Source organism: Grampus griseus (assembly GCF_964374135.1).
Source record: "Grampus griseus genome assembly, chromosome: 2".
NCBI classification, from domain to species: Eukaryota; Metazoa; Chordata; class Mammalia; order Artiodactyla; family Delphinidae; genus Grampus; species Grampus griseus.
The window spans coordinates 116608935-116636816 of record NC_139018.1 but is presented as its reverse complement, the minus strand read 5'-3'; the positions used below and the strand labels follow the sequence as shown (position 1 = coordinate 116636816).

Below are 27882 nucleotides of genomic sequence, written 5' to 3'. Positions count from 1 at the left end.
ATAATGCTATTTGCACACTTACTAGACTACAGTATAATGTAAACATAACTTTTATATGCACTGGGAAACCCAAAAATTCATGTGACTTACTTTATTGTGATACACACAACCGAATCCGCCATATCTCCAAGGTATGCCTGTAACATGACCTACACTAAAGGTGAAGACAGTGCCTCTGAGAAAGTGATGTTTAAGGTAAAAACGGAAGCTGGGGTAAGAGCCTGAAGGAGTGTTTTAGGCAGAACGACTAGCACTGCAAAGGCCAGGGTGACTGGAGTACAGTGACAGGTCAGGATACTGGCAAAAATAAGGCTGGAGAAGCAGGCAGGGATCAGATTATGCAGATTTGGGGTTTTACAATTAGAGCAACTGATGACAAACTTCGAGGGCATTAAAGTAGTGACATAATCTGATTTGGTTTTTAGAAGATCACTCTAGCTGCTGTGTGGAGAATGAGAATGGAGGAGGGAAGACACAGAAACTTGTTGATAGTTACAACAGTAGGTAAGAAGCGTGGGTCAAGTAGGTGATGGTGGAGAAGAGAAGTGGCAGGATTCTAGATATTTAGATGGGAGAACTGATAAGAATTGGTGATGAACTGGGCATTACCAGATGGAGCGACAGAGTAGGAGGTATACAAAGATAGTCAGCTCTAGGGTTTCTGATATGAATGACCAAGTGGGTAGAAATGCCCTTTACAGAGAAGGAAAATAGAGGAAATAATTGCGTGGGAGTAGGTTGGAAATTAAGAGTTACATGTATTAAACGTGAGGTGCCAGTAAAACATCTAAGTAAAACATCCCAAGAAGGTAGTTGGGAATATATCCATTGAACTCAGAATGGGAACATGGGCTCAAACAATGCACATTGAGTCAGTGGCTTGCGGATAGTACTTAAAGCCATGAAAGTAAAAGAAATTGCCCAGGGAAAGCATATAAAGAAGAGGCTTTAAAACTGAGCCCTGGGGAACTTGGAGTTCTAGAGGTTAGAAAGAAGAAGAGAAAGAGGTTAAAGAAAATAAGCCAATGGAGAGGCTACAGAAAGGAAGAAACGGAAATGTTTCAAGGAGAGGAGTCTACTGAATTCAATACTGCAGAGAAATCAAATGAGCTGAGAGCTGGCGGGGCTTGGAAACATGGTGATCACTAGGAGGCCTTACCAAGAGGAACTTCAGGGATATGGAAGAGAGAGAGGCCAGACTGAAGTGTGTTGAGGGTGAGCAGAAGGTGACAAAGTGGAGGTACGGAGTGCAAACGATTTCCGAGAGGCTTTGTTGTGGTAAGTGCGTGGATAGTCAGGACTACAGAACATGCTAGAAAGAGATGTGCAGTCAAGGGAAAGTTTTTAAAAAGTGATTTCTCGGGAATTTCCTGGCAGTCCAGTGGTTAGGACTCCACATTTTCACTGCAGAAGGTCCAGGTTTGATCCCTGGTCAGGGAACTAAGATCCCACAAGCCAAGTGTCATGGCCAAAAAAAAATAAAATTAAAACTAAAAAAATAAAAACTGACTTCTCATTTCCTGGTAGCAATCAAATCAGGCAGATTTACTGATTAAAAGGAGACTTTTTTTTTTAATTTGGGGATAGTAGAACATGTGTTAGTGTGGAATAAACTTCAGAAGAGAGTTCCAAGAGTCAGGGAAATGGGTTCACTGATGAAGCAGGCCCCTGAAAATTAGGAGGGGATGGGATCTGGGACACACATGGAGGGATTAGTCTTTGCTAAGAAAGATAAAGACCCAAGTTAAGTCCCTAATCATGTATTTATAAGAATTCAACATAAACAAAGCTTACTTCTACCTAAAGGAGAAATATCCCTATTTTAATATGGAAAGAAGCAGCTTCAAGAGTGCAATGGCTTTAACTCACATAATCCTGAAATGCTTCAGAGAACCCTAGAATACTAGAGTTTGGTCACAGTTCCAGAAAATTTGAAAAGGAGTTGCTTTAGAGCACTAAGATTTACGGAACATCTTACCCTACAAAGATAGTAAAAATTGAAAAATTACAGTTTCAAAAAGTATTTAGGTGCTAATGACCATTCAACCTAATCTTTGCCTAATGGTATACATTTTACAAAGATCTTTCACACTCATTTTCTTCTTCCATCTTTGTAATATCTTTAAAATTCCTCCCTGAGGATGGCAAGAGAGGATTATCATCCTCTGGGAGAGATGTATGCATGGGTTCAGAAAGGTAGGGTAGGACATCTGTGCCAAGCACTATAGCAAGCAAGTGGTGGAGTTAGGATCTAAATCCACATCTTTTGGCTCCAAAACCAATGCTGACTTAATAATTACATCTTTTACTACATAACAAGTTTGCTGAGTATTTATGCCTTGATCTTTTGGGGTTAAAGTCTAGAAGGGCGACCGAGCGCTCTCACAAATCACCACTGACATCTTAGATATCATGGAACACCAGGCTGAAGAGCCACTGACAGAGCCAAATAAGAGCGCGCAAGTCCTAGGTCCCAATCCTCCCCCGAGTGATGGACAGTCTGCTCACCAGATGACGACAGAAGACACAAACTCAACACGGATACTGAAAACAGAAGTGAAGAAAACTCAAGGTTGCCAAACACTTCAGTTACCAGGACCAAAACACAAAGGAAGAGTCTAGGGCAGTGTCTGAAAGCACAGCATATATTCTCGTTCTAATTACACAGTCTAAAGCAGGGTTTCTCAACCTTGGCGCTACTGACATTTGCGGGCCAGAAAATTCTTTGTTGTGGGGGACTGTCCTGTGCATTGCAGGACGTTTAGTAGTATCCCTGGCCTCCACCCACGCGATGTCGGCAGCACAGCTCCACCTGCCCCAGTCATGACAACTAAACATATCTCTCGACTTTGCCAAATATCCCTTGGGAGAAGGAAGGGTTGGGGAGATCACCTCCAACTGAGAAACACTGATCTAGATGGATTCCACTATGAATATCGGAGCTAAGGCCATGCAAAGTAGACTTACAAAGAAAGTGGAGAAAGCTCATGATCTTATTTATTTTCAGGTAATAGTCTGCACAATCTTTACTAAAAGCATCAAATATTCCAAAGACATGCAGTACGTACCCAGAAAAGTAGGCCTAGCCCGAGAGACCACACCTCACTACTACCTCATTACTCTTGGTAATGGATTCTGGAGACCAAGCAGTCAGTCAACCTTCCTCCTTCTCACACTCAGTAATCCAAGAGACTGCCAACATACACAGAAAATCAGACACACTCTGTGGCTCTCATATGCCCATTAAGCCATCATTCATCTTCCTTCCTATCCTATGGGAAGGAGTCTATGCCCTTCTGGAAAACTGGCTCCATTAATGGGCTCAAGACAGACAAAGCCTGCACTGCCTGAAATGCTCTCTTTCCAGAAGGACAGAAGATCACCCCTAACAGGCCAGCAACACCCCTAGCTGGTTGTATGTTGACAGGCTTCTACTGATCTCCCTTGAGAGAAGGGACACTCAGCTCTCTGCTGTCTTGTTTTACAATTATTTACTCTGCCCATCGAAATCTGATGGGTTTTAGAAGCTTGGCTCAATGGCGTTATCCATCTTCCCATCGCTCTGGTGTCAGAGGATGCCACACTCTTTCTAACAATCCAGGCCTTGAGAAGCAAATTACTTTCTAAGAGTTTCTTCAAGGAGAAAACATGAAATAATTTTGACTTTACACGTTATAAGAATGTGATTTCAGAAACAAAAGATAATCTGTGGAGCCCTTAAGCGTTCCAAATTTTGCTTTGCAGTTGGCAGATGCCCGCTGCGGCCCCCACACCAGCCCCAAATCTTGTAAATACTTTTGAGTATTTCTGTTGATTTACCAAGCTATGTTAGCTATGCTGTAGACAAAATCAACTTTATCTTGGTGTATGAATATCTGAAACAAAACTCTGTTTTAAAATATCTGCAGCATAGCTCAGACTGGACAGTTGGGCTTTAACTGAGTCAGGACAGAGCAAAATTGTTGCAACCCAAGACTCAATCCCCCTTGAGTTCCCACACTGTCTCTGCTAAACCTAGCTGGTGAGCTCTTCAAGGGAGAAGCATGCCTTAGCTCCTGGAGCAGAGGCCTGGCCTAAAGAAGCCTCGATAAAAGTTTGTTATGTGAAAGAACAAAATGGACACCGTCACCCATTAATAAGATCTTTTTCCGCTCTCTGGAAGTTAACTGCATAAGAAACAAAAGACTTTGAATAATTTTTAAGAAAAGCTAGTCTCACAGTTTGTAGTAGTTTCTAAAGGCTCTCCGTTAGGATATATTTTTTTTTAGTCCCCCTTCCAAAGCACAACTAAAACATTTAAAAAATCCCCAAGCACACTATTTACCACTGTTAGGAGAAGGATTAGATAAAGGAGGAGGGCACAGACCAAATCAATCTTGAAAAATTAAATTCAAAAGGAGAAAAGAAGGTACACATCTAAGGTTTAAAGTCATCGTTACCCAGTGACCCCCTAACCCAGCTCTTGATCTCCAAATCCAGGGGGAGGGTAAATTTAGGGTGCGAGATTAGGCCTCAGCTACGCTGGCATTTAAAAACATTCTGGCAGGTGCCCTGCCAGGCAGTCTATAATTAGTGAGTATGCCTCGGAAACTTAAAATGAACTCAAAGGGTTTCAGAAGCCAACAGCCAGCCTCCCAAGCACTGAGCTGTGCAGCCACGGGGCTGATGCTGTCTAGAACCAGTGTTGGGTGCCTGCATGGTGCACACGTGTGTGCACACACACGCCACTTCTGCAGAGTGTCTTTTTTCAAAGCTCTAATGGCTTGACCTCAACACCTGCTGCACTTCCTGAAGACAGACAGGCTCTGGAGCTCCACTTGTTCCTCGCACGAGGCTGTACTTTCTAGGAACGACCGCACACACGCAGAGGCTGGCCAGCTGCCAAGGCGGGGGCAGCCCAGCCACCTCGGGCCTGAACTTTCCCAGTGCTGTCAGGGCGGGATCCCACTAGGAGCTGACTCAGCGGCCAGCATGGAACTCTGCCAACCACACAGCAGTGCGGGGGCTGCCGGCAAGTCACAGATGTTTTGCTAAACCAAAGCAATCAGCCGGGAGGCGGATCTGGGCTGGCGGCCAGGCTGCTGCTGTCGGGGAAGCTGGCATTCTCTGATCCTAGTCCGAGCTCTGCCACTACCTCCCTGGTGATCTGAGGGAAAACCTCTGTGCGTCTCAGCGTCTCGCCTGCTTCCGAGCATGTCTGTGTGGGTGCAGCAGAGGATGGCACTGTTTGCATGAAAGAGCACCTGGAGCACTACTACCCACCACATGCTGGTTCTGTTAATCCTCACAACATCCTTGGAGGTAGGCTTCGTTATCCTGATTTCACAGAGGGCTCAAAGGAATTGAGCCCTACCAAAGGATCACAAGGGTAATAGATGGAAGAGATGGGATTTGAACCCCACCTTGCTGGCTCTGGAATCTACTACAAACACTGCTACTGTGAAACTCAGATCAACTGCATAGGCAGGGCGCCTTGATAGAAAGATGCTGAGCTTTCAGTTTGCAAAGGACCTTTCTCATATGACTTCTCGGATGCCCTGTGTAAATCCATAGCCCTTCACAACTAATTCCTCAACAGCACCACTGGACCACATGGAGTGTATGTGCTTATGGGGAGTACCCAAATATTACCGGCTTTATTATGAACTCCCTGCCTAATCACCAACAAGTCACTTAGCCTGGAAGAACTGATCATCAGTCCCATTCTTTGGGTGAAGAAAAGCGGCATGGCAAGTCAGAAACACAAGAAGAATTAGAAGGCAAAGAGCACAGATTCCTTAGGCTCTACCCCCTAGGATAATTCATTAGGACCCTGGAATCTATATTTTTAAAAACTCTCTAGATGACTCTGATGCTCTGCCATGTTTGGGAATCACCAAAGCTTGCCTTGGCTCAAAAGGGAATTGTGAGGGATTCCCTGGAGGTCTAGTGGTTAGGAGTCTGCACTTTCACTGCCTGGGTTCAATCCCTGGTCAGGGAACTAAGATCCTGCAAGCCGCACAGCACAGCAAAAAAAAAAGTAAAAAAATTAAAAGGGAATTGTGAGGTCTACCCTGCCCTGTTTCAAAGGAGGTGATATAAGGGTGAAATGAAATCATGTCTAAAGGCTCTTTGCTGGAAAATATACACAATGCAAAAGGTTCTCATCAGTTATGTTTAGGAGCAAAACAGCAAAACTGACCTTAAAAAGCATGATCCTGGGTTAGCCTGGAGCTAAGACACTGTGTTAGGCAAGACTGTTCTCTTATCAAACTACTACTAGAAAAACTGAAATTAGAGCCACACATCTCATTTTTAGATATCCCTCATAACACTGTTGCAACCTCATTCTTCCTTTAAACAAAAGAAGACTGTACTTGGTCTTTCATATTAAACTTGGAACAATCTATATTAGGAGTAATTTACACATTTCACTGCTCTAATCAAGAAAACAACTATGAGGAAAAAACTCAGTCTATTCACGTCTAGGCTGCTGGTCAATGAAGTAGGCTGAGAAGGCACAGACTGGCACAGACCCTGGCAGTCCAGTACCTCTCCCTGGCTAGCCTTTAGGGAGAACAAATAATGCCCCCATACCAGAAAGACTGACCTGCTTGAGCTGCTCATCCAGATTCCAGCCCGGCTGCCTTGCTGTGGAGACTGAAGCTGAGGCCTTAGGAGCATCTTTGGTATGGTCTTCTTTAGCTTGCTGTCCATGTGGCGCGAGCCCTGGCGCTGGAAGCAGACCAGATACGGGTGCGGCTCTGGGGTCTTGGCGAGCCACCTTCTGCACGTGAAAATATTTTGAAGCAGCCTGGGTCTCTTTCTCAGCCACCTCTGCAACTTCATCATCCCCATCCTCATCTTCCAAACCTCCTTCCTCTTTCTCAGGCTCTGAGTTCACCTTGCTCCGTTCAAACACTCGGGCCACTGCTGGGGCTGGTGGAACTCTGGCTAAGGGACCCAGGGCAGGGCTGCCAGAAGGCCTCCCAGGTGTGGCAGAAAGGTGAGTCTGCTGTGTGACCAGCTTCTGGGCATACAAGAACGGGGTTTCTCTCATCTGCTGAACCTGCTTCTCTCTGGCATCCATCTGCAGAGGAGCCAGGTGTGGTGGCTGTGGCGGCGGCGGTGGCTGCTGCTGCGGCGGCTGCTGCTTCTGCTGAGGCTGCAGTGGCTCCATCACTGCCTCAAGCTTCACCCACCGATTGGCATGGCTCTGAACCTGGGCACAGCCCGGCAGGCACACTGGGTGTAAACCTCTAAGTGATTAATAGAAACCACAAAGAAGGAGAAAAGAAAAAGGAAAAAAAAAAAACCAACAATGTAAAGCAGGTATAAAAAGGTTTTCTTTTCTCCAGTAAAGGGTATGAGTTCTGAGCATTAAACATATGCCCGTAAACCTGAGTTTTAAGATGAGTAAGTGGTGGGAGTTTGAGGTGGGGGTAGGGCAGGGTAGGGGGTGGTGGGAGTTGGGTAAGGAAAAGTATGCAGAAGAGGAACAGGATTTAAGAGGAGAAATACAGTATGAATCTCAGCTGCGGTGGACTACTGTGGGTTTAAAACGAAGTAAATCCAGATGACATTGAGTCTGCAAACATCTGTGTTCTGATCTCTCTTCCTCAACATTATCAAACATTAATCTGTTTACTACTGAAAAAGCAACTGGGTTTACACTGTACAGAGGTTGCGAGTATGAAAACCATCATTTAAAAAAAGGGAAAGAAGGGCCTGCCTACAAGAAAGAGAATATTGCTTAGGTTCCCAGGCCCATCAGAGAAAGGTATTACCATCTAAGCAAGACACAGAGCTATCAGGCAGACGGCAAGATTTCTCTCATAGAAAAGCAGAACCTAGCAAACTGCTCTTAGGTTTAAACTTTTAAAATTTCCCAGATCAAACCGCCAAGCCTGCTTTTTGAGTGGGCTGAGCCAATGCTAACCAGACATTATAGCCTCAAAAAGAATCCAATTTCAACAACATGAGAGAAAGAAACACGCAAGGAGGCAAGAGTTTCAAATTGCAATGGGCACTCAAAAAACAAACAGGGGGGAATTCCTCTGGAGATTTTTAAGGTAATTAATTGGAAACAGGTATCAATATTGTGTAAACGAGGCAAAGCTTCTTTTTTATAAACAGCCTAGTAAATCTCTTCACATCCCCTTTCTTTCTGATTCACTTCTATGACATTCTATGACGAATACAAAAAGAAAAGGCTTTCAGGCCAAAAGTATTCTGGGGGCAGGTTTATCAGCATTCTTACCAATCAGTCTCCAAACACACACCCCTTTCACACCCTCTCCTCCTCTAACCAACCCCCCTTCCCTTCCTCCTTTCCAGGCCCCCATCCCCAGCAAACCTCACTTGAGTTATGCTTCCTCAGCAAGTCTCCATAACTGAATGGATTACTATGCATGGGCAAATTTTAGGTTAACAGGACTTGCAACATGGCGTACAATGTTGTCATCACATGAAAGAAGAAGCTGCACTGCACAGGTTGGGACTTGATATTTGCGTTGTTCCACTGTTTTAGGACTGGGTAGAAAGATTTAAAAAAAAAAAAACCCAAAAACTTAAATATCTAGGTATCTTCAAAAATTCATGGGGAAGTAATCACACTCCTAGCAATAAAAACTGTTTGGATTTAGGCATTTTTTAAAAACCGGGTTAGAGAAAAAAGGTAGGACTTTTAAAGTTAGGCAAAAAAGTAGAAATTTTAAAATCCTCATTTTCTGTTTAATCTTAGAAGCACTGCTTTTGTCTTTTGCATTCTGTGAAAGATTCAAATTCCAATTTTCCTCTTCCTCCCTTTACTTCCTCTCTTGGCACTTTAGAAAGTGAGTTATGCCGGAAGCAATACTTTCATTCTGCTATAGCCCTTTTTATAGTGTAACAAAGCATGAAAAGATTTACACCCACATTAAATCCAGTTGCCAAAAGTGTTCATTTAAAATAAAAACAATTTGCATCAAAGAAAAGTAAACCAAAGAATAAAGAAAATAATTCCGTGGTCATTTTAATTCTCCTTACAACATTATAACATCAATCAATCACAAGCGGGATAATTTTTCATGCAAGTCCTGCCAGTCATTGAACAACTGCTTCTCATCTTGTGGCACCATCTTCTCTGTATGCTGTCCCCAGCAGAGGGGGTGGTGTCTCACAGCCTCCTTAGTTAAGACTGAGATGACTCAGTTCTACAACTCGATACACACACCCTCCCCCAAAGAGCCTATCTTTCCCTTGTCCCTAAGCAGCTAGTTGATCCAAACAACAATACCACCTGCCTACTTTTAGAAAACTTGGGTCTCAGAAATCTAAACCACTCCATCCTTTCACACGGCTCCCTCCCCCATTTCCCCTAAAGTTCCCGACTCTAAGCCCGGCGCAACGGACTCCTTGCAGCTTTGAAGCCGGCCTCGCCCACCATTCCCTCTACCTTCGCTGCCGGATCCCTCTGGCCTCAACCCCCTTTAAGCCCCACACCTCCACCCCCCGCCATTCTTTATACCCCCACAACCCAACTCTATCACTTTTACCTCTACTGAGCCCTCCCAGCCAATCCGCCGGCTCTTCTTAGATTGTCCCAACCCCACCTATTCTAGCCCTCTCAGTTCCCAGGGGCCCCTCACTCTTCCCATCCTTTTATCTCATATCACCCTAATGGGCGAGGGCGCCTCCGGGCTCCTCCCAGCGCTCTCACTTTTCCTCCTTGGCCCCCGTGCTCCACTGGCCCGCGTCTTCACGTCTTCCCCTACACACCTGCCTCTCCTCCTACTACGCCGTCCCCTCCACCTGCCACAGCCCTCGCTCCCGCCAAGGCTGAGGGAGCTGGGCACCGCGCGGCTTACCTGTACGGGGCGCTCCGGGTCCGCCAGCGGTGGAAGAGGCAGCCACTCAGGGCCCGGCGCGGCAGCTGCGTTTCGGACTTCTCCGCAGCCGGGGGCCACAGCCGGGGCGGGGCCCGCACCGGAAGCGGCGCCGCGGGGCCGGGTTGCCGGCCCGGGGCGGGAAGGGGGCGGGGTCACACGGTATGGGGCGGGGCCTGAGGCCGGAAACGGCCAAAAAGGGAACGAGGGGCGGGGTCGGGCGGAAGTGACTTCTAGGGAAAGCCCCGCCCAACTGAGTCGTGGGCGGAAGTGAGTAGAAGCTGGCGGAAGCTTCCGCCAATGGGGAAGCGCAGACATGGAGGAGTTCCGGTGTGAGTTCTTCCGCGGGGAGTTGAAAAGAGCCGGTGTGCTTACACTCTTTTCTGAGTGTTTTCTGGTTGTGGAGGTTGGTGTAGCGTGGGCGGGCGGTAGGTTGGGAGGAAGGTAAATAAAGGACAAGGAGTGTCAGGGTTTTCTGCTGCTTCGGTCGCCTCCCCAACCTCCTACCTTCAAACCGATCTTCCTCTGAGATTCCCGCTTCCAGATCAGCTTTTCTCTGTTCTCTGAGGATGCTGCGTCCCCTGGAGCTCCCTCACATGGGTTAGTATTCTCGCTTCCCAGGTTCCAAAAGTGGGGGCAAGGTGCCATATACTGTCACCTCTTGTAAAAACCCTTGCTTCTCTGACGCTTACTTGTAAGACTTTGCCGCCCATTTAACCGCCTCTGTAGAGATGATCTGCTAATATGTGCATCCAGGTCCTTGTCTTACTTTCTCTTCTCTAACCATCTTCCATCTTGATAAATTCAGAGTCACTGTGGACAACTCATTTAACATGCAGGCCTCATCCCTTACATCAACCTCCCAATCCCAGTCAAAAACCTGGACCTTGTCACTAGAAACCCTATCTTGTTATGAATCAGTAGTTTGAACATCCCTCTGTCCAACTACAGCCTGATAACCTTTAGCTTGACTGCTTAAGAACTTCACCATAACTGTCTTTTTTACTTTATCAGAACCTCCAATCTGTTGAAAGCTTCTACTTAATTCTCATTCTTCAGTTCCCTCCTTATCCATCTTAGATTCAATGGTACATCATTACAATCCCCCTCTTACTTACTCTTAAGCCTGCCCTCCTCTTTTCCCCAACTAAGTCCTCCACCCCGGGTGGACTAACATGCTTCTCAATGCCTGTACCTTGTCATAGTAAATTGTCCTGCTGAACAGATTGGCATCACTAAATATAATAATGTCAGCCTTAAATGGGCTTTGAACAGTGCCTGGAAATTTCATTATATTTTTCTAGTTAACCTGCTCTCCACTATCGGCAAGTCTCTAATCCCCTATGCTTCCCGTACCCCTTCCCCTGATTATCTTACTGTATAAGTAATAGAAAATGTAGAATGCCCTAAAATCTAGAAATCTACATATGTTCCCATCTGTCCTTTCCTCCTATAAGTTACTCAATCAAAACTATTCATTGAGGGACTTCGCTGGCAGTCCAGTGGTTAAGAATCCATGCTTCCACTGCAGAGGGCACGGGTTCCATCCCTGGTCGGGGAACTAAGATCCTTCATGCTGTGCGGTGCGGCCAAAAAAAAAAATTCATTGAACTCCCACTGTATGCCAGATGAGGCACTCATGTACTCATCTAGGTGCTTGTTCAGCAATAAACAAAAAAATTCCTTGTCTTCAAGGATCTTCCTAATGTGGGGAGACAGAAAAACAATACATATATATTTGTTTTTATACATATGTATATATATATATATATATATGTATTCTAAGAAGAACAAAGCAGGGTAAGGGTTAGACATTGGTCTCAGGTGGCTGCCATTTTAGACATTAGTCAGAGAAAGACTTATTGATAAGGGACACTTAAGCAGAAACTGGAACTGACTTGATGGGGGTAAGCCATGTAGATAACTAGGGAAAGCATGTTCCAGACAGAGGAGACAGCAAATTCAAATGCTCTGAGGCAGGAGCGTGCTTGACATGCTATAGAATTAGCAAGGAGACCACTATAGCTGATACAGAGTGAGTGGGGGGAGAGTGGTAGGAGATGACATCAGAGAGGTAGCCAGGGGCCCAGTCATGTGGGACTTTGTAGGCCATGGTGACAACTTCGGATCGTTACCGCTTAAACCACTGAAGAGTTTTGAGCACAAGACTAACTTGACCAGATTTAAGTCTCTAAAAGTTTCATTTGAGGGAATTCCCTGGCAGTCCAGTGGTTAGGGCTCTGAGCTTCACTGCAGGGGGCATGGGTTTGATCCCCGGTTGGGGAACTAAGATCCCGCATGCCACATGGCCAAAAATAAATAAATGAAAAAATAAAAGTTTCATTCTAGCTGTCGTATGGAGAATAGACAATGAGAGTAGCGAAGTAAGAGTGGAAGCACTAGTCCTGGCAGAAGATGATGGTGGCCTGAACTAGATGACAGCATTGGAGGTGGTAAGAACTGGTCAGATTTGGGGTGTATTTTGAAAGTAAAGCCACAGGATTTACTAATGGATTATGTATAGGTTAGAGAAGAGAGTCAAGGGTGATCAAGGTTTTTGCCCCAAGTAACTGGTAGAATAGTGATATCACTACTACCTGGGGAATTCTATCAGAAGCTGACCCCAATGGAATACTACTTAGCAATAAAAAGGAAAGAAGTATTGATACACCCAACAACTTGGCGTTATAACAACATAACAATAAAGGCATGCTGAATGAAGGAAGCTAGTCTCAAAATGAAAATCTTGAAAATATTAAAACTATAGTGATGGAGAATAAGTCAGTGGTTGCCAGGAATTAGGGATGGAGGAGTGACTATAAAGGGATAGCAAAAAGAAGGGTTTTGGGGTGATGGAACTCTTCTGTATTCTGACTGTGGTGGTAGTTACATGAGTCTATACATGTGTTAAAATCCATAGAACTGTATAAGAAAAATACAATCAATTTTATTGTATGATAATTTTTTTAAACCAAACTTTCCATGCATGCTTAAGTTTCCTTTCCCAATTCTCAGGGTTCTCCCTTTAACCTCTTGTAGTATTGGATCCTTCCATCAGTTTCAACCATCTTTTGCTTTGAAAAAACAAAAACAAAAAAAACCCTTTCCTTTGACCCCATATTCTGTGACTAAAGCCTTATCTCAAGATTCCCCTTCCTGGCAAAGCTTCTAGAATTACTGCCCTCATTGCAGCCCAAGTGATCTTATCTCTCTCCTTAAAACACTCTATGGCTTCCCATTACTCTTGGGATCAAGACCTAAATTCCATCATGTGGCCTGCAGAGCCCTAGCCTCTGCCTACCTCTTTGGTTTTATTTCCTTGCCTCACATGTAGTAGAGGACCCAAGAGGACAGCCTTACTAGATAACCTCAGTAGTTGAAACAGAAACACCCCCCTCCCCTTTCATAGTAATGTGTTTAAATCCTGAGATATTCACCCATTCTGGTTACAAGGAATATCATTTAATCTCGCTACTTTGGCTTCCAAGGTGTGGTACATTGAACAGAATAGCCATAGTATTTTCAGCTTCTCCCATTGAGAGGTGGAGTCTGTTTCTCCATTTTATGAATCTAGGCTTGGCTATGTGACTTGCTTTGTTTTATGGGATATTAGCAGTCTTCTGATACTAGAAGTCTTAAAAAGTGCTTACAATTATAGCTTGCTCTCTCTTGCTGCTGAGAACTCTTCCACCACCTTGTGAAAAACTCCTGGCTAACCTGATGAATGATGAAAGACATGTGGTCATCACCCCAACTGACATCTAAGCACCTGCCAGACATATGAGTGTGGCTCCGTAGACCAACTAGCCTGCCAACCATCAGACATGTGAGCCAGGCCATTGTAGACCATCTAGGCCCAGCTTTGTTGGCCGAGACCAGAAGAAGCCCATCGACAAACCCATAGACCAGTGAAAAATTAGGTTTATTGTTTTAGAGTTAAACCAATAAGTTTTGAGATGGTTTATTTTGCAATGAAAGATAACTGATACCCAATGCATTTCTTTGCATCTATCAGGTTGGATTTACTTGGTGTAATTCTTAGAGCTGAAGAAGAGAGTCACCGTGTATCATCTTCACATAGCTGGCCCATGTTACCTTAGGTTCTCCCATCACATTTCTTAGTGTTTTGCTTAAATATAGCAGGGATAATCTTACATCATGTCTCTTTTATTTCAACTGTTCAATAAAGGTGATATCATTTGCATGGTTTTCATTGATTTTATTTCTCTTGTTAAAAATAAAAGTTGAATTGTATAAATATTGGGTATCATTTGTATGTGTGTTTTGTTATAAATTTAGTCTTAAATAGTACAGGGCATAAAAGCTAAGAAACAACAGGTAAATGGCCATATTATAGAATAATAGTGTAATTAGTAATAATTAATGAAGAGAAAATGCCTTTATGTGTTTATGATAACCAATGTTAATTATTGATGTAATTGTGTCCATCTTAAAGAGATCTGGTGTTTTCACATGAATGGATGTCAGTTTGGGGACTTGAAACGTATAAAATGTTTTCCCATTGAAATTAACAGTGATTACGTTTTCGACTTGCATTGGCCCTACAAGAGGTTTTTCAGGTAAGGCAGAAGGGCAGTGAGGCAGTTACTATACATTTTACTGTAATAGGAAATTAAAATGTAACAGATGATTAAGATTCTTCTTGTACTGAGATCAAGGTATAGCCTCAGGAACCTCAATTAGCACGTGTAAAGCCTCTCATGAGTAACTGGTATTAACTGTGTGTAAGGAAAGAATGTGACAGTCCAAGGCCAGGGGGCTGAAGGCAGGTATATCCAGTCCACACACTCATGAGGGGACCTTGCTGTTGTGATGGTGGATGTACCAGTAACGTTACCTGCAGCCTGATTGGGCTTCCAATGTGTTTTCCTACAGAGGGGCGTATGCCCATCAGGCTGACTCCTGGGTCCTTTATTTCACAGAACTGTTTGTATTTTTGTTGTTGTTGTTGTTCATCTTTTAAATCAGATAGTTGGTATTTGGTGTCTGATGTCTCGAGTTGTGATGTGTCAGCCTCCACAAGCCAGGCAACGCTGAGGAACTGCCAGCATCTAGTTATTGAGGACTCCTGGGGGGTGGGGGGGGGCAGCCAGCCTTCCCCTTCAGGAAGCAGCTCTCTTGCCACATTCCCTTTCAGCCTGCTCTCACCACAAAGGTCCTTTCCAACCCTGTGATTCTGGGATTTGCCAACATTTTGGTGAACTGGACTATGTTGTTCTTTCCCTCACCTGGGAATAGAAGAGGTCAGACCTCCAAGGCAATTGGTTCATCTTTGAAAACATTGGATCATTTCACTCTTGTTGACACTGAATTGAAAGCTGTCTTTGCAAAGCTGCACCCAGATTTCTGTGGTGGCCCTGGCACTCAGCAGTCCCGTAGACTTCCAGAGCAAAAAGGAACAGGAAGCCGTTCAAGCCATCTGTCCTAGAACGAGACATCTGGTCTCAGGTCTGTGCCTCCCGTCAGGGCTCTTTGGGAGCCATGTGGCCCCCCATCCGACAGAGCTGTTATAAACCAGACACCATCAAGTGCTGGTGAGACTAAGAGGAGAGGGTGCCCAAGCTGAAGTTGGCCGGCCAGTGAGGCTGGTTGGCTGGGAGAATTGTGGGTCCAACTGGTTCCTGTAAATGTGTCCACAGACACCTACACATGCCCGGGGGCTTTAATCCATCAAAAATCTTTACTCCCAAGCACCTGCACTGAAGGTTGAGTTCTCAAGAATAGTAATATACATTTTTCTATTGTCAAGGTTGGCCAGGACTCTTGTCCTTTCCATGTTAAAAGAAAAAAAATCAAGACAAGTGTACAGATGTTATGGAGGAGACTAGGCAAGGATCTTGGAAACATGAGCTCAGAAGATGCAAGGTATACTGAAGAAACTTCAGTGGAAAAGAAATTTCCCAAATATAGGGAGGGGAGCACTTGCTTTTGTGATGTTTGGGCACCGGGTTCATCATGTATTGCTCCCACACAGCACGTGCACCACAGCTGTGTTTCTGTTGCAAGCTTAATGCTAGTTAATCCTGAATCTGAGCTAAAGGAAACCAAGTATAGTTTAATGGGAGTTCCTGACATTTTATTAAGGTGAAATATATTCAGTGCCAGAGAAGTTGAAAAGGTTGTCTGTTCTCCATGCCTTCATTTGCTACTTTATGGCAAGAGCACATGTTGAAGGCTTTGATGGATTCAAACCAATCTTAACACAGGTTCTTAACTCTGCTGCAATTTCAGGGAATAGGAGATAACCCCATTTGGGAATCTGTTTCAGAAACTTCGTCTTAAAGAACTGAGCTCGGTTTTCAGTCTCTCCACTTAAAGTGAAAGTTTGATTTTATAATGCTTATAACTGCACTGAGATTAGGTTGGAAGAGAATAGAGTGGTTATAAAATTGTTAGTTTTACTAAAACTGATTTACTAATAATGTCCTCCTGACCAATTCCCTTTCATGCCTCCTCCTACCCTCACAGTAAATAGGGCAAAATACTTAGCTTAACACTGTGGTCATCAAGCAACCAGTCATTTCCTAATATGGACAGTCGAACCCTCCAGTTTCACTTCTGGAATTCAAGTGCTAGGAGAATGGCATTTACGTTTGTGTATGTTTTCTGTAGCTACTTCCCTCTCACTCTCCAACTCAATGAAGCCTCTGTGTTGTTTGCTTTAACATTAATTATGGCATCTGCAATGACTGAATTTCCTGAACCTGCAATATAGCATCAGCCTGGACCCAATACAATCTAACCCTGACAGTTTGATACAAAATTCAAATGAATAGTCACAAGATTTGAGGGCTCTCTCCTCAATAAAAAGGAATCATCCCCCACCCCCCAAATTACAGTCTTTAAAAAGAATGAAGTCAGTACATTTCTACTGACATAGGAAGTTGTCAGTTGTAGAATTTAAAAAGAGACTAGCAAGTTACAGAAAAGTATGTAAAATAAAATCATTTTGAAAAAGGAAAAATGATGTAATCTTTTAAAAAACAATTTCCCATCTTAACAATAAAGATAGTTATGATACATGTCCTAACCTTAGACTCAGGGTTAATTTTTGCTTTCTTTGGTAATTAGAAAAAAATTGTACATTAAGGAAAATTCTACAGTGCTTATTAACTGATGGTTGTCATGCACTAAGCACTTCACTTACATTATCATTTAATCCTCAAAATAACCCCCATTTTACTGGTGAGAAAACTAATGCTTATAGTAGTTAAGCAACTTGCCCAAGGTTAAGTTACATGTTACACGTAGCAGAGCTGGGATTTGAATCCAGGGCTGTCTGACTGTAATTCGTGCTACTAACCACCATGCTATATTCCTCCCATCAATGTAAGTATTTGAATTTGTAACCATTTGAATTTTACAATAGTAGGCCACAGAGAATCAATATGGTCAAATATTAGCTTTGTAATTTGTCTAAAAGAAACTAAGTAAAGTCCTAATTCAGAGAGTAAAACCAGACACTGCTGGACCTGAAGCTGAACTGTGCCTTGCATTTGCAGAGTACCAGCTGAAAGAACTGCAACAGAGAACACTAGCTATAGATTAGAAAAAGCCTAGATGTCCATCCGTAGGGAACTGGTTAGGTAACATTGTACTTAAGCTGTCAAAAGGCAAAAAGGAAAGAATATAAAAATGAAGTTTTTAATGTACTAATATGGAACACTTTCCAAGACATTAAATGAAAAAAGCAAGGCTCGTTACAGGATGTTTAGTTTGATACTATTAATAATTATGTTTAAAGAGGATGCATATATATAATCATTATGTTGAACAAGCATGACTCATGGGGTGTATATCAGTTAATGCAGGCTAAACTACTGCAACAAATAGATCCAAAACACGACTCAGCAAAATTGTTTATTTCTTGCTCACCTAATAGCCCTGGACAGTTATTCAGGTCAGGGAGGAAGCTTTCCTACATTGCTGTCATTCAGGGTCCTTGGATCTGTTCATCTTGTGGTCTACCATCCCCAGAAAGTGGTAGATATTGCTTCCACTCACATTCCGTTGGAGAAAATTTGGTCATATGGCTACACCCAAATTGAATGGGAATATGGGAAGCTACTCTAGTAGTCCCAGAGACTAATAGCTTTTGGTAGACAGACAAGGTCTCTGTTACAGTCAGCCTCTCTGGTCACCAAATATATTCACCCTTCCCCCAAGGGAGAAGACAAAAGTCCCATTCAATTATTGAATTTCATATCAATATCTGGATCACAGTCTTTTCTAATTAGCCTGGACGAAACACATGAAAAGATGCTCAATCATTAAGGAAATGCAAATCAAAACCACAATGAGTTTAATAGTTAAAAAAAAAACCCCACACTGAGGTATCACCTCATACCTGTCAGAATAGGTATTATCAAAAGACAACTAACACAACATTGTAAATCAACCATATCTGTTCAGGACTATTAGGTGAACGAGAAATAAACTATTTTGCTGAGTCGTGTTTTGGATCTATTTGTCTATGTCTCTCTATCTATCTATATATCTATCTCTCTCTATATATATATATCTCCTTCCACATACACACACACAATGTAATGTTAGTCGGCCTAAAAAATAATGAAATCTTGCCATTTGTAACAGCATGAATGGACTTAGAGGGTATAGTGCTAAGTGAAATAAGTCAGAGAAAGACAAATACTGTATGATCTCACTTATATATGGAATCTAAAAAAAACCACAACAAATGAACAAACAACAAAATGGAAACAGACTCATAGATACTGAGAGCAAACAGGTGGTTGCCGGGGGGTGGGGGGGGAATAAATGAAATGGGTGGTGAGATTAAGAGGTACAATCTTTCAGTTACAAAATAAATGAGTCACAGAGATAAAATGAACAGCATGGAGAGTATAGTCAATAATTATGTAATATCTTTGCATGGTGACAAATAGTAACTAGACTTATCGTGGTGATCATCTCGTAATGTATAGAAATATCAAATCACCATGTTGTGCACCTGGAACTAACACAGTGTTGTAGGTCAATTATACTTCAATGAAAACAAAAAGTTAAATGGGGGCGGGTAAAAAAAGACACCCTTTCTGGGCAGTGAAGGAAGTTCTCATATTAGACCCAATTTTGCTCTCGAAGAAGAATTCTCTTGTCATTGTTCTCCTACCCTGGTTCTGCCCTCTGGCAAGTCCTCCCTCAGCCATTTTTCTCCCTGGCTGTACGTGAAGTGGGAGCATGCCTTCCTTGGGGACTATACAGCTTTGACAGCCTGCTTCCTGATGGTGCAGGGTTGGAGACCCAAGTGTTGTTTTATGGCTTTACTTATTTATTCAGGCCAGGCTTGTGGGGTTTTTTGGCAATACAGTTCCCTCAGAAACTTCAGATCTATTTGCTTTGAAGCAGCTTGTATTCCCAAAGTTCTCTCAGACAGGTTTTAACATTATCAAAAAAGTGAGAGAAACTTCAAAAAATTTCAGAAGGTAACAACCTGGTCTATACTCCTTGTCTTATTACCATAACTTAGGTCAAGAAGAGGATCTTGGGACTTCTCTGGTGGTCCAGTGGGTAAGACTCTGCGCTCCCAATGCAGGGGGCCTGGGTTCTATCCTGGTCGGGGAACTAGATCCCGCATGCATGCTGCAACTAAGAAGCCTGCATGCCGCAACTAAAAAAAAAAAAAAAAAAGAAAGATCCCACATGCTAAAACTAAAGATCCCGCATGCCTCAGCAAAGATCCCGAGTGCCACAACTAAGACCCGGCGCAACCAAAATAAAAATAAATAAATAAATAAATAAATATTTTTTTAAAAAAGAAGAAGAAGATCTTATCTGGCGGTTTAATCTGTGAAAATGTGAATTATGACTTTGGTGAACTTTCCAGTCCCTCCTTATTCTACTAGTTGTATATTTATGTTGCAGTCATATTCTACGTAGTTGGTGTTGGAATTAAACTCTACTATGTGGTGGCTGCCTCATCAGATAGTGCAACAGATGATCCTGAGTCAAAAACAAAATGAAATCATGATGATCACTACAACCACCATTTCACCCAGCAGGGAAAACCAAAACCATATCTAACCTAGATAGATTAGATCTAGAATTCTAGACTAGGGGTCAGCAAACTATGGCCTGTGGATCAAATCTGGCCAACCACCTGTTTTTGTAAATAAAGTTTTATTTGAACATGACCACACTTATTTGTTTACATATTGTCCATGATGCTTCTGTGCTATAACAGCAGAGCTGAGTACCTGCAACAGAGACCGGATGGCTTGCAAAGCCTAAAATATTTACCTTCTGGTCCTTTGCAGGAAAAATAATTGCCCATTCTGTTTTTCTGATTTTTAATAAAATGTGTCCTATCATATCTGTGCACATATTATTTTAACATTCTTTTTTTAATATCTTTTTTAAAATTGAAGTATAGTTGATTTACAATGTGTTAGTTTCAGGTGTACAGCACAGTGATTCAGTTATACATATATATATGTATATTCTTTTTCAGATTCTTTTCTCTTATCAGTTTTACAAAATATTGAGTATTGTTCCCTGTGCTACACAGTAAGTCATTGTTGGTTATCTATTTTATATATAGTAGTGTGTGTATGTTAATCCCAACCTCTTAATATATCACTCCCCACTTGGGTAAGCATACTTTTGTTTTCCATGTCTGTGAGTCTCTTTCTGTTTTGTAAATAAGTTCATTTGTACCTTTTTAAAAAATTGCCCATTCTTGTTCTACACAATATTTAATAGCCTCTTCCATGATCTGTCAATGAGGACCAAAAGGGAGCTGAGACTGGAAAATTCCACTCTTTACATTACAAAGCTACAGTAATCAAAACAGTATGGGGCTTCCCTGGTGGCTCAGTGATTAAGAATACGCCTGCCAATACAGGGGATATGGGTTCGAGCCCTGGTGCGGGAAGATCCCACATGCCGCGGAGCAACTAAGCCCGTGCACCACAACTACTGAGCCTGTACTCTACAGCCCATGAGCCACAACTACTGAGTCCACGTGCCACAACTACTGAAGCCCGTGTGCCTAGTGCCTGTGCTCCACAACAAAAGCCACCTCAATGAGAAACCTGTGCACTACAATGAAGAGTAGCCCCTGCTCGCCACAACTAGAGAAAGCTCGCACAGCAACGAAGACCCAACGCAGCCCAAAAAAAAAAAAAAAAAAAAAAAAAAAAAAATGCAGTACGGTACTGGCACAAAAGCAGAAATGTAGATCAATGGAACAGGATAGAAAGTCCAGAGATAAACCCACGAACCTATGGTTACCTAATCTATGACAAAGAAGGCAAGAATATACAATGGAGAAAAGACCATTTCTTAAGCGGTGCTGGGAAAACTGGGCAGCTACATGTAAACGAATGAAATTAGAACACTCCCTAACACCATACATAAAAATAAACTCAAAATAGATTAAAGGCCTAAATGTAAGGCCGGATACTATTAAAGTCTTAGAGGAAAACACAGGCAGAACACTCTTTGACATAAATCATAGCAAGATCTTTTTCAACCCACCTCCTAGAGTAATGAAAATAAAACTAAACAAGTGGGAACTAATTAAACGTAAAAGCTTTTGCACAGCAAACGAAACCATAAGCAAAACGAAAAGACAACCCTCAGAATGGGAGAAAATATTTGCAAATGAAGCAACCAGCAAGGGATTAATCTCCAAAATATATGAAGAGCTCATGCAGCTCAATATCAAAAAAAAAGAAAGAAAAGAAACCCAATCAAAAAATAGGCAGAAGATCTAAATAGACATTTCTCCAAAGAAGACGTACAGATGGCTAAAAAGCACAAGAAAAGATGCTCAACATCACTAATTACTAGAGAAATGCAAATCAAAACTGCAATGAGGGGCTTCCCTGGTGGCGCAGTGGTTAAGAATCCACCTGCCAATGCAGGGGACATGGGTTCGAGCCCTGGCGCGGGAAGATCCCACATGCTGCGGAGCAAATAAGCCCACAAGCCACAACTACTGAAGCCCGTGCGCCTAGAGCCCATGCTCCGCAGCTAGAGAAGCCACCGCAATGAGAAGCCTTCACATCACAACAAAGAGCAGTCCCTGTGAGCCGCAACTAGAGAAAAGCCCACGCACAGCAACAAAGACCCAATGCAGCCAAAACTAAAATAAATAAATTTATTTTAAAAAACAACTGCAAAAAAAACCAAAACAACAACAACAACAAAAAACAACTGCAATGAGGTATCACCTCACACTGGTCAGAATGGCCATCATCAGTCTACAAACAATAAATGCTGGAGTGGGTGTGGAGAATAGAGAACTCTCCTACACTTGATGGGAATGTAAATTGTACAGCACTGTGGAGAACAGTATGGAGGTTGCTTAAAAAGCTAAAAATAGAGCTACCATATGATCCAGCAATCCCACTTCTGGGCATATAACCAGAGAAAACCATAATTCAAAAAGATACATGCACCCCAATGTTCATTGCAGCAATATTTACAATAGCCAGGATATGGAAGCAACCTAAATGTCCATCAACAGAGGAATGGATAAAGAAGATGTGGTACATCTTCCAGTAATATTCCATACAATGGAATATTACTCAGCCATAAAAAAGAACGAAATAATGCCATTTACAGCAACATGCATGGACCTAGAGATTGTCACACGGAGTGAAGTAAGTCAGACAGAGAAAGACAGATATCATATGATATCACTTATATGTAGAATCTAAAAAAAGGGTACAAATGAACTTACCTACAAAACAGAAATAGAGTTACATATGTAGAAAACAAACTTATGGTTAACCCAGGGTAAGGGTAGGGGGAGAGATAAATTGGGAGATTGGGATTGACATATACACACTGTTATATATAAAATAGATAACTAACAAGGACCTACTATATAGCACAAGGGAACCCTACTCAATACTCTGTAATGGCCGATATGGGAAAAGAATCTAAAAAAGAGTGGATACATGTATATGTATAACTGAATCACTTTGCTGTACACCTGAAACTAACACAGCATTGTAAATCAACTATACTTCAAGAAAAATTAAAAAAAAAGAAAAAGACTTCCACCTTTTGGCTCAGAGGAGGCCAAGGTGCAACTTTCTTCAGTTGTCCCGAATCCGGGTTCATCCGACACCAGCTGCCACCATGTTGCCTAAGTTTGACCCCAACAAGATCAAAGTTGTGTACCTGAGGTGCACCAGTGGGGAAGTCGGTGCCACATCTGCCCTGGCCCCCAAGATTGGCCCCCTGGGTCTGTCTCCAAAAAAGGTTGGTGATGACATCGCCAAGGCAACTGGTGATTGGAAGGGTCTGAGGATTACTGTGAAACTGACCATTCAGAACAGACAAGCCCAGGTTGAGGATTGATCATCAACGCCCCAAGGAACTGCCAAGAGACAGAAGGAAGCAGAAAAGCATTAAGCACAGTGGAAACATCACTTTTGATGAGATTGTCAACATTGCCTGACAGATGCCGTATCGATCTTTAGCTAGAGAACTCTCTGGAACCATTAAATAGATCCTGGGGGCCATCCAGTCTGTGGGCTGCAATGTTGATGGCCGCCACCCTCACATCATAGATGACATCAACAGTGGTGCAGTGGAATGCCCAACTAGTTAAGAACTGCAAAGAAAAATAAAGGGTTATTTGACAACCAAAAAAAAGAAAATTCTACTCTTGCCTGAAGAACGTTACTCATGTCCTCAGGTATTTAAACGGGAAAAGGAAAGACCATTCAATATCAGTCTTGGGCTGAATCACCCACAGAAAACCAAACCCTGCTACAATAGGTCTGCTCTTGAAATCCACCTAATCAATGACTAACCCCACTTCATTTTGAGCCAGTCATAGCCAGTCATTCATATTTAACTTAAACCCCACATTTCCCCCAAGCCCTATATAAACCCTATCTTTTACTTTGTTCACAGAGATTATCTGTCTCCTTACAGTTCTCCCTTGCCTGGAAAGAAATAATTTCTTAAATAAATAATTTTGTGTGTTTGTTTTTCTTTCTAGATTTGAAAGAATTGTGATTCCTTTAATACAAGCAAACTTAAAATGCAACGAATTAACAAAATAGAAGTTTAGATTCTGTTCACCTAGGAGTCTTGAACAGGTGTTCAGCTTGGTGGGGCAGCTCTCATCCTCCCTGTCACTCATGGACCAAGATTCCTTCTGTCTGTCATCTTTCATGGCTCTGTCACCAGTTGCATCCATCTGGGAGGAGAGGAAAGAAAGAGTTTCATTGTGTGTGGGTATGGGGGGAGGTGTTTACTAGGCCAGTCCTGGAAGTGGCACCCATCGATTACACCTTAATCCATCTTACATCCCCTTACAGAGAATTTAGTCTAAAGGTTATATCAAATTGTAAAGGACAGAATGTATATAAGTAGGGAGCTAGAGGTCTCCATTACAGGGTGTAAATCAGAAAGCACCTTAATTTTTGTCTTCCACTGGCCCTTTAGTTTACTCTCTATGGCTGGTTTTCCCTTGCCCCTTTCACCTTGGTCAAATCCATCAACTTTGCTAATTACTCTTACGTATTAAGATTCCTCCTGAAATGCTAGGCTCCCAAACAACATCAGTTAAGTAACAGAAATGCCCAGCCCCCTCTAATAGTCATCACTCTAAAACTGATTTAAGACTGAGGCTTCTTCCTGTCTCCCAGCGTGGGCCTCTAGGATGTGAGTCACCTCCTATGGAAAAGGCGTGTGTGATCAGTTTCATTCTTTCTTCATTCAATGCTTCCACTTTCCTCATCTTGTTGCTACTGTCTCTAATCTTTCCAAGCTGGGTGGCTGCTAGTTCCTCTGGTGTCTTTGGATAGATTAGAAAAAGGTTCTCCCTTCTGGGTGAATGCAACCCCATGGTGAGAGAACTGCACCTCTGTGTGAAGTAGGAAAAGGCAACTCTTCCTCCAAGTAGACACAACCCCGTGCCAGGGCATATGGTTTGGAAAGTGGAAAGCAGGTTGGATTTCAGCCCCCATTAGCACCTACAGTCAGGTGCCATTTTCAGTGAATAACTTACACAACCATGAAGCCTGTTAAGGTTGGAACATATGGAGGAAGTCACAAGGGAGACTGTAATGTTTGTACTTGACCAGTACTGTCATGAGTGGCATCTACATTCTCTGGGGTTTGCAGAGGTTTAAGGCTTACTCTTTTTTTTGCAGGTTGTATCTCTGAGTTCTTTAAAGCTCCATCATTCCATCTTTGGGGATCTCATCTCTGTACTTTCCTTTGCATAGATGAGTACATTGCTTTTGTGGTTGTTTGTTAACAATTCTTTCTTGAGACCCCAGGCATCTGGTGATACGACTGCACCTTCCTTCTGCTGAAGTCCACTCACTTCTTTTGGCAGCTTTCTTGAACAGGATCCAAGACAATGCTTCTCCAGAGCTCTTACATGTATGTACCACATTTGGACTAGAGAAAACATGCTCCTTTGACCTATTGTTGGCAGTTCTGTTATATTCCAAACCATAGCCTCATCTCTACCCCACAGGATGCCTGAGCCAGTCCTTTACCTTTTATATATCCCAAATGTAATTCAGACGTCAGCCACCATGTCTCTCAGATAGGAAGCAATATTACATATTGCTGTGTGTTCCCAGCAAAATTCCTTACATCAGTGTGAGTGAGGCAAAGGGCATACACACCTCAGGATGAGGTTGAGGATGGTGGCAATGACTCAGTACAAAGTACAACAGCTTCCTCTAAAAACCTTGACTCTCCTATCTTTTTTTTCAGCCTCTCCAATGCCTTTTGTAAGCTGGAGGTAGGTGGTGAACTAAGAGTAAAAAGCTGGTTTTCTACACTCTCCCTCTGCAAATCCTGTGTTGGTGAATTTGCATCTAACTTTGAATATGACCTTACTGTTTTGGGGTCTCAGCCAAATCTGAGACTAAGTGAGGTTCATTTAAGCATCTTATCTATACATATCTCTGGAAGTATACAGATGGAACAGAAAATATTCATTACCTTTGGAGGGAAATTTGTTGGCACAGGGAAGCTGTGGGAGGGAGAATTTTTCACATATACTCTTTTGAACTGTTTTAATTTTAAACTATATATATATGTAGTAGCTATTTAAGAAATTAATCTTCTAAATGTATATTGAAGTACATTCCTGCAATAGAGCACTTTCCAACTCTTAAGAAGAATGAACTAAAAATTCTGATGTAGAAATATCTCAAAGATGTTGTTAAGGAAGATACAGAACATTTCATAATGTACCTATTTACATACAATAAAATTACACATAATTACATGTTTTTTAATACATGAGGAACATTTCCAGGGTAATTTTATTGGGATAGACTAAATTATGTTGTAGCAACATGTTAAACTTGAAATCTCAGTTGTTTACCACAGAAAAGGCTTATATTTCTGGTGCATACACGTGTCCATTGAGAGACAGGCAACTCTTTTAGGGCAGCTGTTCTCCATGTGGTAACTCAGGGATCCAGGCTGTTTCCATCTTGTGGCTTCCTCACCTAAAGGCGTGGCTTCCTCACCTAAAGTCATGGCTTCCACAATTGCCGCAGCATGGGGAGAGAGAGCTGGAGAGTCACACATTAGCACTAAATGCTTTGGCTCAGCAGGGCACATATCACTTCTGTTTATAGTTCTTGAAGTAGAACTAGTCTCATGAGCCCTGCCTCACTACCAGGCAGGGTAGGAAATATTGTCATTCTTCATGCCCAGGAAGAAGAAAACAAAATGGGTTTCAATGTCATGTTGACATTGTCTCTGCCACAGGACACATACACAAAAAGGTAACAGGAGGAGGGAATCTGAGGATCTGAAATCAGAAGACTTACTTTTCACAGTACTATTCACTATATTCACTGTATATTAAGTATGTATGTTATTTGGATTTTTTTTAACCATTGGGTCATGTATACTTTTTCAATGCAAGGAATTATTAGCTTTAGCATCAAGGGATACTGAAACTAGTTTTATGAGGAATAAGGTATAGTATAAAAATATCTCCCCACATGATACTTATTAATTACAAATGGACAAAGAATAAGTTTACAATGGAAAACCCGACAGACACCACCTTAACTTAGGGATCAAAGTTAAAAAACATCACCAGTAATGGGACAAATAGATATCTTGTGCCTCCTGATTTAATGAACTGAGAAAAACACAGCATCATTTTTGTGATATTCCTGCCAAAAATGCATAGCCTGAACTTAATCATGAGGAAAAAACAGATAAACCTAAATTGAAGGACTTTATACAAAATATCTTGCCTGTATTCTTCAAGTGACAAGGTAATGAAAGGCAAAGAAAGACTGAGGGATGAATCTAGACTGAAGGAACTAAAGAGACTAGTCAACTAAATGCAATATGTAACCCTGGATTGGATTCTGAACCAGAAAAATACTATTTTCTTCGTTGCTACAAAGGACAATATTGAGACAATTAATGATATCTGAATAAAATCCGTGGGTTAGATGGTATTATTGTAACAATGATATTTTTATGATTTTATAATTGTGCTATTGTTATATAAGAGAATGTCCTTGTTTTAGGAAATATACACTCAAGTGTTTAGGGGTGAAAGGGCATCATATCTGCAATTTACTCCCAAATGGTCAAATGGTTCAGGAAGTAGTTATATATTTTATATATATATATATACTTATATACACATAAACATACATGCATATATATGTGAGAGAGAGAGAGAAAGAAAGAACAATAAAGCAAATGTGGTAAAATGTTAACATTTTGAGAATCTGAATAAAAGGTATATGGGAGGTCTTTGTACTTTTCATGCATCCATTCTGTAAGTCTGAAATTCTTTAAAAATAAAAAGTTTGTAAAAGTGACCAGTAACTAACTACACTTATTAAGTTTGTGACTTCTAAATATAATGCTGATCATCAAATTTTATTTGTAATAGAATAAAGGTGCAGAGTAATTATTTCAAAATTATATCTCACAGACTTATGGTGAGGGTCAAATGTTGTAATATGTATAAATACAGTCTGTTGTCATTATTGCATTGTTTATGTGTGAATACATTATTTTC

At 42.0% G+C, this 27882-nt stretch overlaps 1 protein-coding gene and 1 pseudogene across 2 annotated transcripts in view; one reads left to right on the top strand and one right to left on the bottom strand.

Moving 5' to 3' along the window:
• Positions 1–9877, bottom strand: part of ARID3B (AT-rich interaction domain 3B) — a 51558-nt gene extending 41681 nt beyond the window's left edge. The window contains exons 1-2 of the mRNA XM_082648818.1: positions 9828–9877; positions 6590–7238 (exon numbers count right to left, since the gene is read on the bottom strand). Of these exons, the coding sequence (XP_082504944.1) occupies positions 6590–7159 (570 nt within the window). The 5' untranslated portion in view covers positions 7160–7238; positions 9828–9877. The remainder of the gene's footprint in view (positions 1–6589; positions 7239–9827) is intronic.
• A 13102-nt stretch (positions 9878–22979) lies between these two features.
• Positions 22980–23454, top strand: LOC309818640 (large ribosomal subunit protein uL11-like; annotated as a pseudogene). The gene has a single exon. The product of its transcript is annotated as a large ribosomal subunit protein uL11-like (transcript).
• Positions 23455–27882: the final 4428 nt, after the last annotated feature.